Below are 15,155 nucleotides of genomic sequence, written 5' to 3'. Positions count from 1 at the left end.
CTGCCTCTTGAGTTTTTATCCAGATACCTCCTTCCTTCTGAGGGGCCTAGCTGGGTCCTGGGCAGTGTGGAGGGATGTGGATCCATTTGCCCGGCTACTTACAGTGTGCCGGGGGCGGCCTCATCCACTGTCTCCTCTGACCTTGTCATTCAGTGCACAGATGTGTACTGTGTCATGTGCTAGGCCAGGCATGGAGACATAGCTGCGACCAGCCCCAGTCCTGGCCTCATGGTGCTTACAGCTAAAAAGGGCAGACGTGCTGACTGGGGCAGTGCTGTGATGGGGCAGAACTGATGTGGGCTTGGAGGAGGGTAGGTGGCCTTTCTGGAAGAAAGGGTATCTAGGCTGAGCCTGAAGACTGAGCAGGCCCTAGTCAGTCAAAGGGGAGATGAGTGGAGAGTGTTCCAGACAGAATGAGCATGCCCAAAGGCCCCGAATCACAAAATGATTCAGCGCAGGTGGAGGGCAGAGGTCTAGAAGGAAATCTGAAGACGTGCGCGGACTAATGAAGGGTTCTCAAGTCCTGTTAAGAAACTTGGACTGCAGCCCAAGGCCTTGAGGAGCCACCAAGCGGTGGGGTGGCACAGTCAGATTTGTGATTTGGAACGTCCGTCCTGGTTGCTGTGAGGACTTTGGATGTGGGGTGGCGATCAGGTGGGACCACTGGTGAGGACACGGCCAGAGGGGTTGAGGCAGAGGGTGGGCAGTCGCATGGAGAGCGGGGTGGGGGGGGCCAAGCCCATCTCCTGAGTGAGTAGTCTGAGGCCCAGGGCCACACACTTGGGTAGGCTGACCCCGTTAGAGAGTGTGGCCTCCCGGGTCAGTGTTCCCCCCACATCGGTCGCAAGGCTTCCTTGACGGCTCCCTACCCATGCTCAAGTACATGGGCGACTACCCATCCAAGAGGACGCGCTCGGTCAATGAACTCACCGACCAGATCTTTGAGGGTGCCCTAAAAGCCGAGCCCCTCAAGGACGAGGTGTACGTGCAGATCCTGAAGCAGCTGACCGACAACCACATCAGGTGGGTGGGGGTGGTAGGTGGGTGCGGGGCGGCCTCCCCCGCTAGTGCTTACAGCTCCCCACGGTGACGGGGAGCTTCCTCCGTCCCGAGGCAGCAGCCGGCCCTGCCTGGCAGCAGTCCTTCCTCACTAAGGGCAGGGGCTGCCCTCAGACTCCCTCACGTCCCACCTCTGCCTCGAGGCCCAAGGGAGTCTGGTCAAGAACCAAGAGGTGGTGGCTGCGCCCTCTGAATCTGTCCTCCTCCAAGTTTAACAGCAGCAGGTCCCCCGAGACTTCCTGCCACTCGCTGCCTGAACCTCCTCTAGGCATCCGTCCCCAGCCCAGACGCCACTGTCTGCCTGCAGGTTCCACTCATAGGCCCAAGTCCCAGCCTGGCGCGGGCTGCACTCTGCTGGCCGCCAGCTGGAAGCTCTGGCTGAAAACTCTCACGGGCTGGTGGTGTTGAGTCGCAGAGCGTGTCACTTTGTCCCTGCTGGGTCGGACCGCAGCAGGAATGGGAAGTCAGGCCCATGCTAAGTCTCAGAGTCTGAGAGAAGCCCCACCCTCTCCCCTTACACCCAGATCCCCAACTCCCTCCTCAGCTTTGCCATTTTCTGAACCTCTTACAAAATCCACCATTGAACCATATGTCAGATCTTTTCATGCTGCCAACCCTTTATACCTGCTGTGCCCACAGCCAGCATTTATCTCTCTTTTTGTGTATCAGAATTTGCCTCAGCCTTCAAAACCGAGATCAAATGCCACCTCCTCCTAGAAGCCCTCTATGCTTCTTTCCTGTCAGGCCCAAGGACCTCAGAGTGGTGCCGGAGGGAGCCCAGAGGCTGGGCTAACTCTGTGCTACTCAAAGAGTAGATGAGCTAAAGAGCTTTTGCCAGAACACAAACCACGCACTGCTTCCCTCATAGGAAAGTCTTGCCAGGAAACAAAATCGTAATTGAACCAAGAGTGCTTGGTTGACAGCAGATTTTCAGTGGGGCTCGAGCACCTCGCTTCCAGGGCGCGCGTAACGGTGTGGCCCAGCGTGGGCTGGCCCGCCGCACCCTGAGGAGCGCTGACGGGGTCTGGCGTACCCCCGCCGGACCCCGCCCGTCTCCCGGCAGGTACAGCGAGGAGCGGGGCTGGGAGCTGCTCTGGCTGTGCACGGGCCTCTTCGCGCCCAGCAGCGTCCTGCTGCCCCACGTGCAGCGCTTCCTGCAGTCCCGCAAGCACTGCCCGCTGGCCCTCGACTGCCTGCAGCGCCTCCAGAAAGCCCTGAGGTACGGCGGCCCGCGAAGAGCTGGGGCCAGGGGCCGGGAGGTGTTCCCAGCCGCACCGGGCTGGCGGTGTCCCTCGGGGATGAGGACGGGACCACACACGAGAGGTGGGACCCGCCCGAGGCTGCGGCCCGCCGGGCCCGCGCAGGCGCGCTTTGCGTCTGGCCGTGCAGAAGGGCCTATGCAGGCCTGGCAGACTGCGGGCGAGGCCGACACCTGGGCCGCACCTCGAATTCTGCAAAGCCCCCTTCATCCTCCGCCTCACTCGGTCCCCTCCACAGTCCGGAGTGGCGGGTTCTCTTCTCTCACTCTATTGTTGAGGAACTGGAGGCTCTGAGAGGTTAAGTGACTGTCACCTGGTAGGAAGTGGTGGACAGAATCAGAACTAGGGTCTGTCTCCAAATTTCCCTCTGTTCCGTGCGCCCTGTGGCCCCCTGAACCCGCTGACTCCTGACTGCCCCTCCACCCGTCTCCTGGTTTTCAGAAATGGGTCCCGGAAGTACCCCCCACATCTGGTGGAGGTGGAGGCCATCCAGCACAAAACCACCCAGATTTTCCACAAGGTCTACTTCCCCGACGACACCGACGAGGTGAGGGCTGCTGGCTTCTTGGGCACTGGATGCTCCCGCAGGACCGGGCTCCCTGAGGACACAGGGGCAGCCCTGACACCTCCCCCCTGCCATCCCCACATTTGCCCCCACCCTTGTGCTCCTCAGTGGAGTCAGGGCTCAGCTGACAGGCTAGAGACTCTGTCGGGAGACCTGGGGTTCCCAGTCCGACCTCCTGGTGTCTCCAGCAGCTTCCTTGAGAAGATCACTCTTCCCTCTCTCTGAGGAGGCTCTAGCTTGGAGAAAAGTGCTCTCTCCCTCTGAGCTGAGTTTTGTGCTGGTACCACTCCCCGCTGCCAGCTCTGTCCCTGGGCACAGGCCCGCCTGCCCCCACGGCCCCACTGAAGCCTCCCTGTTGCCCTGAGCCACTTTCCTGCAGGCCTCTTCCTTCCTCCTCACCTGACCTGGTTGTCGGTCTTCCTGTCCAAAGGTCCTGTTTGTCTTCCCGTCGTGCCCATTACGTCAGGTTGCTTCGTGACTGCTGCTCCCTACCCCATCTCAGCACAGGGGCTCATTCAGATAAATGAGTCCAGTACCGAAACTTTTAGTTTGAAAAGCAGTTTTAACACTTGTCCAGGGACTAGAGACTCAGAAATGCCATAATAGGATTGCAGTGACAAGGGCAAGAAACGAACAGATCCTTTCCTGTCCCTCCAGTGGAAGGTTATATGAAACAGTGCCCGCATCTCCCTCTAACCCAGGCTGCTTCCCCTCTGGCCTTTTTCCTCCCCTTTCTGGAATTTGCTTTCTTCTTCCTCCAGCCTCTCTCCTCCCAGTCACCCCACCCATCTGTGCTCCCTGGGCCTCTCATCCCCATGCTTGTATAGCCAGGCCCAGAACCCTGGAAGCAGAGGCCAAGTCTGCTTGGAGGGTGGGAAGGACATGATCTGGGAAAATCTGGACAGAAGTTGACTTTTTCCTTTTCTTAAATGCCATGCCCAGCTCTAGACCCATGGGGAAGGTGCCCTCCATGGGAGGGGAGGGGGGGACAGGAGGGGACTCAATTTAGTTGCAGGCACAGATAGAGGGATGCAAGAAGCCCCAGCAGAGGCCTTGCTAGAGCCAAGTAACCACCTCTGCTCCCAACACTCCCCAGGCCTTTGAGGTGGAGTCCAGCACTAAGGCTAAAGACTTCTGCCAGAACGTCGCAGCCCGGCTGCTCCTCAAGTCCGCAGAGGGATTCAGCCTCTTTGTCAAAATTGCAGACAAGGTGGGTCGTGGGTCACTGGCTATTTATCAGACCCCTGTTGGTCTGTCTGTTGGAACATTTGCTTGGGCCATAGGAGCTGGGAGCTCGTGGGGCAGCAGGGAGGGGAGAGAATGAGGGAGGGAGAGAGGGGAGGAGAGAGTTGTGCTTGCATGTGGCATCTGTGTCCCTCTCCTTCTTACATCCCTGCAAGGGCCCCCTTACTTGTAGGAGCTTCCCCTAAATCTCTCTCTTCTGACGCAGAGCAGAGCATGGCCTCAAACCTCTTGGGAGCCATGTGGTACTTCATGTTCTGGATACACCAGGCTCAGCACTCTGCCGCAACACACGTGTCCTTCCAGATTTGATTTGCCTTGCTGAGACCAATTAACCCTTGAAATAACCCTTGAAAGGAGGGTGATTATCCCCACCTCACAGATGGCAAAACCTGGACTCAGAAAGGTTAAGTAACTCATCCAAAGTCACGCAGCAAGAACGCAGACTCAGATAGGTCTGACCCCAAGGCACAGGCCCCTGCCACATCCATACTGCTCTCCCCCACTTCTGTGTCTGTAGAGGTCAAGGGCTCAGCTTTAGAGCCTCTTCCTGTGGGAAGGCTTCCCTGACCGTGTCAGGGAGATCGGGTGCTCTCTCACATTCCCTGTGCATCCACATCTGTCTCCTCATTTCACAGCTGTGCCAGACACTGGGGACCCACAGGTGATCTCAGTGAGGTCCTGGACCCAGAGGAGCTCAGAGCCTGTGGGAGGAGTAGGTCACGGATGCTGGAGAATGTCCAAGGGGGGGACTGGGCCTCATTCTTGGCCTTCTCCCCAGGGTCTAGGGAGACGTGCAGTTGGTCTGTGCTGAACGACGAATGACTGGCACTCTGGGCAGGAAGTAGGCTCTGTTCTGGACACATTCAACAGGCACAGTCAGGACAGGGTGGGACACCGCTTCTGGTTGCAGGAAAGGGCCACCAGGAGGGCCTTGGATGGGAAAGTGAGAAAACTCAGTATTGCTGGAACTAAAATGAGTGGACTGCAATGTGCATTTCCCTAGGTCATCAGCGTCCCTGAGAATGACTTCTTCTTTGACTTTGTTCGACACCTGACAGACTGGATAAAGAAAGCACGGCCCGTCAAGGATGGTAACGTGAGGCCGGGTCCTGGGATCATGTGAGGCCCGGAGCTGGACAGGTGCTGGCTCAGCGCCATACAGCGAGGCCCATCTGTGTGGGACCTGAGCTCGGGCCTCCTCCAGGGCTTGTGCTGGGCGACCCTCTGTGCTGGGACCCTCTGGGTGACTGACTGCCCTCTGCCACAGGAATTGTGCCCTCGCTCACGTACCAGGTGTTCTTCATGAAGAAGCTGTGGACCACCACAGTGCCCGGGAAGGACCCGATGGCCGATTCCATCTTCCACTATTACCAGGTGAGCCGCCTAGCACCTCTCTGCTGTGGCTGCCTCCGCGTGCTGCTAATCCCGCTCTATTTGGGGAAAGCAGGAACCTGCTGTCCTTGCCAGGAGAGGGGCCTGTAACAGCTAGGCCTCTGAGAGGTTCCTGATTCCTGCTGGGATCCTGGGGACTGGTTCAGCCTCACACTCTTCTCCTTCCTTAGGGCCTTATACTTTCTTTTGAACTCTTAGTCCCCACCTGTTCACACCCTTCCCTTGGTGAGGGGCTGTCCTCTGAATTCCAGGTTCTGCTGCTCTAACCTGGGTGTATCCGGGTGTATCTGAGGCCTCAGTGTGAATGCATAAATGCTTTCCAGCACAAGCATGTGCCTGTGGGAAGCCGGGGGTGGGGTGGGGTGGGGAAGCCTTCATGTTGAACCTCTATTCCGTGTCTGGCATTTTTCACTCATTTTGCCCTCCCAGCAAACCCCAACAAGTAGGCATGTTTTCCCATTTTATATATAGAGAAACTGAGATGCAGAGAGATTAAGTGATGTAATTAGGATGACAGGGCAGGTGAAACCGGGGTTTGATTCCATGTCTTCACAACAGCAGACTCTGCGATCTTTTCTGGGCTAGCCCATTTACCTTTACTATCTACCTGTGGGGCGGGTGGACCAGGATGCTGGGAAGGCTGGGGGAGGCAGGGCTGGTGGCTGCCATGGTAAAGAGACTCCTGGCTCCTGGCCTGGGAGTCAGCAGGGCTCGTTCACACGTGAGCTCTGCCTCTCCCCACGGTGCCCATGTAGTGAATGAAAATGTGAATGTCAACTGCCAGTTCCCCCAAGGCAGAAACCCACGTCAGCCTTGACACCTCCCTCTCCTTCCTTTCCCCTGTCCCAGATCATTCACCTGATAACTTCACGTCCCAAATTTCTCTAAAATCCATCCACATCTCTCCATTACCACCTGTACCCACTCGGGTCAGTCCATCATCTTCTCTAGTCTATATGAAGCAGTAACCTTTCCCCTGAGCTCCCCTGTCCATTTCCCCCCGCCTTGAATGCATTCTCCACGGGGGGTGGGGGGTGGGTGTGTGTCCATCATGCTTTTGGGACCCTCTCAGTGGCTTCCCATGGCTCTCAAGGTAGAACCCCAAATCCTGACTGTGGCCTTGCATGGGGGTGCCACCAGCCACTTCTGCCTTGTCTTTTACCCAGCACCCGACTGTTCACTTCACTCCAGCTATAAAGTTCTCAGGTATGCTAGGGAGCCTTTGTAACATTCTCTCTTTGGGAAGCTATTCCCTAGGTTCTTTCCTTCACCTACTGAGCTTTTAGATGTTATTTCAATCATAAGGGAATTCTTCCCTGTTTTTAAGACTAAATCAGGTCATCTGGTTATATGCCGTTATAGCACTGAGAAGATTCCTTCAAAGATTATAATTATACATTGATTTGGGAGGATGGTTGTCTGTTCTGGCCTTGACTACAAGTTCTATGAGAGGAGAGAGGGTATATGTTATTGCTTAAAGGCCCTGGCTCAGAGTAGATGCTCAACAGGTATGTGTTGACGTGGTGGATGGGTGAATAGGCAGTGACTCAGTGAATGAATAGGTGGAAGAATGGATGGTGGGTGAACTCATGGGTGGCTGTTGGTGGGTAGATAGATGGACAAATGGGAAGTGGATGTGGGTAGGTAGAACCATCTGGGTGGGTGGATGGATGGATGGGTAGATGGTGGGTGAGGAGATGAAAAGGTGGATGGATAATAATTGACTCAGGTTTCTAATCTGCAGTGTGTCCTCAGGCCAGCCTCAGTTTCCCTATGCTTTAAAGAGTGGGTATGACAGTTGTGAGGCTGTGGGTGGTGTTGGCCCTTTAGAGGCTTCATCTTTGCTTTTGGTCCACTCCTCATCCTCAGTTACTCTGTCTCTGGGTCTGGAAGTTCAAAGTGGGGAAGGGGCTGGTGTTGCTGATGAAACCAGCTGGTCTCCAGGGAACACAGTGGGAGGAGGAGGTCAGCCTGAGAGGTGTTTTTCAAGGAAGGACAGGCTTGGAAGGGGAGGGGTGTGGAAGAGTCTCAGGTTCACCGACTGGTCACTCTGAGTTTCTCTGTCTTTGAAATGGGGCTGCTGACCTCACCAGACTCTTATGAGGGGAGAGGAGATCATATTCATACATGGCTTTGCTTCCCAACTGTAACGTGCTGGATCGGTGCAGGCATGACTGCTACTGCCCTGTGCTGTGCTGTCTCCCCTGGCGGCACAGTGTCAGCTGAGGCTGGAGAAGCAGGTAGGCCCAAATGTGCAGTAGGGTAGTAGATGCCGCTGCAGGCTGGTAGGGAAGGAGCCCGCTTCCTCCAGCTCCCTCCGCACCTACGACCTGCTCTGCCTCTGGCAGGAGTTGCCCAAGTATCTCCGGGGCTACCACAAGTGCACGCGGGAGGAGGTGCTGCAGCTGGGGGCGCTGATCTACAGGGTCAAATTCGAGGAGGACAAGTCCTACTTCCCCAGTATCCCCAAGCTGCTACGGGAGCTGGTGCCCCAGGACCTCATTCGGCAGATCTCACCGGACGACTGGAAGCGGGTGAGTACAGAGGAGGCAGCAGGACTAAGGACACCGCTGAATGGGTTTCTGGGTACCCCATGGATGAGGGGAAAGGTGCTGGCCAGCAGCCTAGGGAAGTCTCTCTTGTGGCCCCTGTGTATGATAAATTCACCCTCCCATCTTCCCTTCCACTTGCTTTAGTATCCAGTCTTCCAGGCAAAGGCCTCACCTGGCCTCTTGGTAGTAATCTGCCCTGTCCTGGTTACCAGGGTGACCTGATTTTACTTGATACTCTTTGGCCTGCTTGCTTAGGGGAGGGCTGGAAGGGGAGGGCGATCAGGATTCCATTAACTGGGATAAGGGGGGAGCCCCTCATGGCCTCCAGGACCCCCACCCTCTGCCTGGCCCCCCCAGGGCCCACGACAGCTGACAGTGCAGGTGGGATAGGAGTGATGGGAGAGGCCTCTGACACATGCTCCCCCGGCAGTCTATCGTCGCCTACTTCAACAAGCATGCAGGGAAGTCCAAGGAGGAAGCCAAGCTAGCCTTCCTAAAGCTCATCTTCAAGTGGCCCACCTTTGGTTCAGCTTTCTTTGAGGTGAAGGTACGTTACGGGTGGTTTCTCAGGAGGAAGAGGTCAAGGAGTGGGGGCAAGAAGGCACAGAACCTCCTCCCCAGGACTGTGGGAAATAGCCATGGCCTTTGCCACCTGCGCTGGCAAGGAAAGGAGGGAAGCACCCTCAACTTTGCACCACCTGGGTGTCTCAGCCCTGGGACACAAGGAACCACAAGAAGCTCAGCCTGGGAGGGAGGCAGATATGTAATGGAGAAGGAACTGTGCTGTGTGACAAGGGGAGCCCTCATCAAGGTGGTGGAGCCTCACAGGCCTACCCAGACTATGAAGGCTGAGGAGGCAACACCTGCACTTTCCAGTAAGACCCTGGGGAGAGTATTCCTGGCAGAGGGCCTAGCATGAGCACAGGAAGTGCAAGTGGTTGAGTATGGATGGGCGTAGGGTATGAAGCAAGCAGACTGCAGTGAGGCAGCTTGGCAAACAGGCAAGGGGATGGGTTTCCTCCTGCAGGTGGTGGCCGATTCTGGAGGGTTCCGAACAGGGTTGATGGGGCCAGAAGTGTACTCTGACTGCAGGGTGGAGGTGGGCCTGAGGGGCAGGAACAGAGGTAGGAAAATGGTGGACAGGCTGGCATGAGAACTGTGGGGATAGGTCAGGATGGAGAGAAGGGGATGGCCTGTTTACATACCTTGGATGGGGGCCTTTTGAGAAGTCTGGCTGTGCAAGGAAGAGAGGGAGGCCCAAAGGTAAGCTGGAGGCAGGGGTAGAGTTCAGAGAGGGTTTTTAAATATGAAAGACATTTGGGCTGAGAGAGGAGAAAGCACAGACTCCTAGAGAAGCAGGAGAGAAGGGATGAAACTGCCACTGGGGAGGGTGGGAGATGGGGTCATTTGGGGACCCATGAAGGGATCTGGGTGGCACTGAGGGCCCAGCAGAGGTGAAAACCATGAGGTTGTGGCAGGGCCGCCAGCTCTGCTGCACTCCAGGCATCGAGCAGGCAGCAAGAGAGGGCAGCTTAATCCTAGCTCCCAGCTTTTCCTGCTCTGGGTTCCCCCAGCTAGATCTGATCATTTCTGGCTCTCTTTGCTAGCAAACTACGGAGCCAAACTTCCCTGAGATCCTCTTAATTGCCATCAATAAGTACGGGGTCAGCCTCATCGATCCCAGAACCAAGGTGAGCAGTGACAGGGGAGAGCAGGGGCGGGGAGGTGGACTTCTCTGTCTGCACCTCTAACAACAGTCCCCAGACCCAACCCCCAAAGAGGGGGTTGCCCTCTTGGCCACACATCTTGAGAAGTTGTCTGTGTTTGCTTTGTCAACTTCCTTTCCTGCTCCGTCAAAATTGCTCTCCTAGAGTTACTAGCCAACACCTTGCTACTAAATCCAATGAACTTGTTAGTACTTGGCCTATCAGCATCACTGGACCCTACCAACCTTTCCATCCTCCGACAGTGCTCTCTGTCCATATTGGTCATGATGGCACACTGCACTTTGGGTGGGGGGCTGTAACTGCTGCTCATATTCATGGGCCAGAGCAGTCCTCACCAAGAGAACCAGGAAGCACAGTCCTACTACATACCCAGGAGGGGTACAACTGGACCATTGGCGAAGGGAGCCAATGGCCACCATCTTCCCCTTGTGCTCATGTGCTCCACGTTCCTGGTTTTTCTCTTACTACTCTTAGTCATTCTTCTCACATACTTCTGTGGGATTCTTCTCCACCCACACACATCACGCTCCCCAAGCTGTCCTTGTCATCTTCTTGTCTTCCACCTCAGGACCATCTCATTCAGGATCACAGTTGCAGTTTCTTCGAGCCTCTCTAATTTCCAGTTCCAGCCCCACATACCCCACAGCCTCCCAGACTTCCTTGGACGTCCCACCACCTGGCCCCAAATGAGGCATGGAGGCAGGGAGGCACCTGCCTCCCCCAGCAACTCCACAGCAGGGCTGGCTTCTATATTCTTGCTCCTTCTCTCGTCTGAGGGCCCAAGGGCTTTCTGGTGGGTGGTATCTATGGGCTAGAACTGACGGAGGTGAGGCCAGAGAGTCTAGAATGTGCAGCTTCAGACTTTCTCTGCTTCCTCAGGACATCTTGACCACTCATCCCTTCACCAAGATCTCCAACTGGAGCAGCGGCAACACCTATTTCCACATCACCATTGGGAACCTGGTGCGTGGGAGCAAATTGCTCTGTGAGACATCACTGGTGAGAGCTCTTCTGTTCAGGCCTGGTGGGCTTCCCTGCTTTGCCTGCAGCTCCAGCTATCCTCTCAGTCCCCAGAACAAACACAAGAGTGCATGGCTTGGCCTGAGATTGGGACCAAGGGTCAGATTGGGCCAAAGTCAGGTCAATTTGAGGCTTAGCTTAGGTCTGGGAAAGGGGCTTAATTTGGGGCTGAGGAAGAGACCCCTCATTTAATAATTATAGTTTGAGTGACTTTAGTATCTGGGAACTGAGCCTTTAGCCCCTGAGTTCAACAGCAGACGCATTAGCAATGAGGCTTCTTCGACTGAGCTGAACTTCAAAGGCATGGCTCAACTGGTAGAGCCTTTAGAGTCATCAGCATGTGAGGGACCTACAAGCTAGGGCCTTCACATGGGGTCATAACAACTTAGAACCTTAGACATCTGGCTGGATGAGTCCAGCCCTTCAAGTATACAGCTGGGGAGACTGGGTCTAGAGCAGGACAGGATTATCCTTTGTCCAGGGCTCTGCCCTCTGCAGTTTCCTGGAAGGGTTCTGGGTCTGAGTGGGTTGGCTCTGTCACACTTTTTGCTCTGTTTATCTTCTTGCTGCTGTTTCCAGGGCTACAAGATGGATGACCTCCTGACTTCCTACATTAGCCAGATGCTCACGGCCATGAGCAAACAGCGGGGCTCCAGGACTGGCAAGTGAACAGTGAGGGAGGTGGTGCTGGCTCAGGCCCATCAGCTACCTCTGCAGGTTGGGGAGGACTTTGTCATCTGGGCAGGGAGTCTGCGCCAGCCGGCCACCACTGATTACACCAACTTGGCTTCCTATCCTTCTTCCAGCGAGGCAGCCTTGCTGGGATGCAGAACTCCCCTCGATCCACTCCTGAGGGTTGGTTCTAGTCCTGGCTTGCCGTGGCCTTCCTAGTAAGAGCCTGTGCTCCTTGGATGCCTTTCTTAGACCAGTCCTACCATGTGACCTCCCTTGACTTTCTGTGCACCACTGCAACAGGGGATCAAGAGGACAACTTAGTTCTCCATACTGGGACCAACCAAACCAAACCAACCAAGAATATTCTGAAACCTAAGGGAGTGGCTTAATTCCTGTAAGTCCAGGATCCTCAGCTGGGATGGGGGAGACAGACCACTTTTATATATTGCAGTGTGAGTGCTGAGCCCCTGTGCTAGTTCCCCTGATCACCTGAGGGTATAAAGGATGTGTTTAATCTTTTGGCCCTATAGTGTCTTTGCTGGGGGAAGGGGAGAGAGTGAGGGAGTGTGTATGGGACAAAGACAGGGCCCTGTGGGAGTGGCCTGTGTTAAGTATCTCCTCAGTCTATGTGTGCAGGGCTAAGCTGGTCTGTGTTTGGGGGTTGGGGTCCCTGAGCCCAAGGTGTGCTTGAAAGGGCTTAAAGGGACTGGTTGGGACCAGGGCGGGTTGGGGGTAAATGTTGGGACATCAGTCTGGGAGATAGGGACCTAAGTGTGCAGGGGCTGGGGATCTAGATGTAGGAACCAGCTTCTGGGCCCTAACTAGGGCCAGTGGAGCCAGAGTGGCCCCAGCGTCCTCTCAGAGACCTCTCCTTAGTTCATCAACAACTCCAAGAAGGATGCTGCCTTGGGTTAAATCCCTATGTCCTGAGAGTGCCTATAAATGTTACTTTGTGACCATGATGAAACAACCAAGTTGGGCCATGATCTAGGCAGGTATGCGGGTGGGGCATCCTCCTAGGCTGTGGCTAGAAGGAGCGCCTAGAGAAATGATAGTGGAGAATCCCCTTGAGGAAGGCATGTTTATGATCAGCCCCCAAGGTCCCCCTAATACTGCAGCAGAGCTGAGTCTTTAATGTCTTGGGTCATCTGCATCTGGATGCCCAAACATGCCACAGGGAGCGCTATTCCCCAGCTACCTGTGTGGGAGGGGCTGCCTGTGAAAATGGAGGACTCCACCCAGACAGCCCTGCTTCCTGGGGTGATCATGTGCTGTCTGAGACAGCTTTGCCCCACTGATGTTCACACGGTTCTACAGGAAGCCCAGGATCGGTGTGAGCCAGAAGGAAGGTGCAGTGATGGTCTGCCCCTACGCCATCATATTGATGGAGCTACAGAGGCTCAGAGAAGGAGTGTGAATAGGTAAAAGTCACACAGAACTCAGTTCACTGCTTCTAGCATTTAGCTCTCAGACACAAGGGGCTCCAGATGTTTTTTCTGTGCTCTAGTTCCCCTTCAAGGCTTAGGGCTGGTGGGTGGGCACAGAATTTTACCCATCATCCCACTGCACATTAGATCACAGGGTATGTGTGTGTGGGATGAGATCTTTCCCCCAACTCATGCCACTTCTCATTCGCTGACTCAGGATGGCATCACTTTTGCACTCATCCCCTAGTCTCTGTCAGCCTGAGTGATCACAGAGGGGTCCAAATAATACATCATTTACCTTCTGGGTTCCCGAGAGGTTGCCTTTATTCCACACTGATGTGCACAAAGCCATCCTTTAGCAGGGAGTACTATGAAGGGTTAGGATGAGAAACCCTGTAACATCAGAGAACAACTAGCTCCAACTCCAAGACTACAACTCCCTTGCCCACCCCTGTACGATGCATTCTTTATGGAAAGCGCTAGACCAGAATGGTCCTCCTCAGAGCCTCAGTGGCCCTTCTGAACTCCTTTCTTGACTATTCCCCACCATCACCACCCTTAGGCACAGAGAGGAAGAGGGAGGAGAAGGCAAGGCACAATGAAATTTTCTCCAAAGACATCCTGTAGGAGAAGGAGGACATGCTAGAGAAGGAATGCACTGTATGAAGGGACTCCTGGCAAGAGGATTTAACGATGAGGGTCTCCTGGGATTTTCCAGATGGAGGCCTCTTTGGTGGGCACTGTGAATCCCAGGGTTTCTGTGGCAGGGGGTCAATGTGATTTAGTGGAGGGGGTCTGTCTGATGACTCCCCTGGTGGGGGAACAGTGGTGGTTTGATGTTCTTAGGGGACACTGGTGGTTTGACTTTCCCCCTGGGGGATACTGGTGGTTTGACTTTCCCCCTGGGGGACACTGGTGGTTTGACTTCCCCCCTGGGGAACACTGGTGGTTTGACCTTCCCCCTGGGGGACATTGGTAGTTAGATCTCCTTGGGGGACATTGGTGGCTTGACCTTCCCCTTGTGGGGTCACCAGTGGTTTCACATCATCCTTGGGGGAGTATTGCTGGTCTGAGGGCCTCGTGCTTGGGGGCTTCTGTGACACAGAAGGAGTTTGGATATCTGAAAGTTTGGGGGATTTAGGATGGCTGGAAGGTGGCCACAGTCCAAGGGTTTTCTGTGACTCATTTTCTATGTCAGAGGCTGGTTCCTGAATATCTGTAGGAGATAGAAAAGACATAAACACAGACTCTTTAGTGTCACTTCCCCGATCTGTGTGTGCTATGTGGTGAACTTACTGTCATCTCTTAAATGTTAGAACCACCCCCACTCCCTCAGGCTCATTCTTCTAAAATGCTCCCCCAAGATTTTGGGAAAACTTGTAAGTGGCCCTCCAATTCTGCCTGGGGCAAAAACAAGTCCATTATGTGAGGTTATGGAAGCTCCAAAGGAAGCTCTCCAAAAGTAGCATTTTCTTAAAGATTATGTATTTTACAATAATTGGTTTCAAATCAGTTTATAGGGAAAAAGAAACATGTTTCCCCACTACAATGTGAGCTTCTTGAGGCCAGGGACCTTTGGTTTGCTTGCCACTATATCCCTGGTATCCAGAAAAATGTCACATACTAGGTGCTTGATAAATATCTTTTGACTAATTGACTGATGGAAAAACTGGTAATAGAGAATTCAGACTTACTCTCCTACTTGGAGCAAATTTTTCAAATGGACAAAATACAAAGAAACATAGCAAAATTATTTGAGTTAGCAATATAATGAGTTTTGGGGACCAAATCAAGAAGAATGTGAAAATGTAAAAAGATAAGCCTATACCCAACTATACACTGTCTATAAGAAATTCACTTTAGATACAAAGACACAAATAAATTGAAAAAAAAAAAAAGAATGGAAAAATAAAAACCTTGTTAATACTAAAGAGATGGAGGTGCTATTAATATCACACAAAGTAGACTTCAGAGCAAGAATATTAGCAGAGATAAAGAAGTTCATTTCTAATGATAAAGAGGTCATTTCATCAAGAAGCCATAACCCTAAATATTTACACACCTATTAACAGTTTTTCAAAACACACGAAACAAAGACAGAAAGACTACAAAGAGAAATCTACAATTATACTTGAAGATTTCAATACTCCATTCTCAGTAACGAATAGAACTAGGCAGAAAATCAGTAAGATATAGGACACCTGAAAAACACTACTGGTTCTGGTCCAAGATGG

At 53.8% G+C, this 15,155-nt stretch overlaps 1 protein-coding gene across 1 annotated transcript in view; it reads left to right on the top strand.

Annotated features, from left to right (window-relative positions):
* MYO7A (myosin VIIA) overlaps positions 1-12,014 on the top strand; it is a 79,437-nt gene extending 67,423 nt beyond the window's left edge. Inside the window, exons 39-49 of the mRNA XM_044390902.3 lie at positions 870-1,023; positions 2,123-2,278; positions 2,760-2,865; positions 3,980-4,093; positions 5,132-5,219; positions 5,396-5,502; positions 7,869-8,054; positions 8,503-8,619; positions 9,680-9,763; positions 10,679-10,798; positions 11,399-12,014. Of these exons, the coding sequence (XP_044246837.2) occupies positions 870-1,023; positions 2,123-2,278; positions 2,760-2,865; positions 3,980-4,093; positions 5,132-5,219; positions 5,396-5,502; positions 7,869-8,054; positions 8,503-8,619; positions 9,680-9,763; positions 10,679-10,798; positions 11,399-11,488 (1,322 nt within the window). The 3' untranslated portion in view covers positions 11,489-12,014. The remainder of the gene's footprint in view (positions 1-869; positions 1,024-2,122; positions 2,279-2,759; positions 2,866-3,979; positions 4,094-5,131; positions 5,220-5,395; positions 5,503-7,868; positions 8,055-8,502; positions 8,620-9,679; positions 9,764-10,678; positions 10,799-11,398) is intronic.
* The last annotated feature ends 3,141 nt before the right edge of the window (positions 12,015-15,155 follow it).

This window comes from Ursus arctos, unplaced genomic scaffold, assembly GCF_023065955.2.
Source record: "Ursus arctos isolate Adak ecotype North America unplaced genomic scaffold, UrsArc2.0 scaffold_22, whole genome shotgun sequence".
NCBI classification, from domain to species: Eukaryota; Metazoa; Chordata; class Mammalia; order Carnivora; family Ursidae; genus Ursus; species Ursus arctos.
The sequence above is the reverse complement of the archived record's forward strand: the minus strand, read 5'-3'. Positions and strand labels throughout refer to the sequence as shown.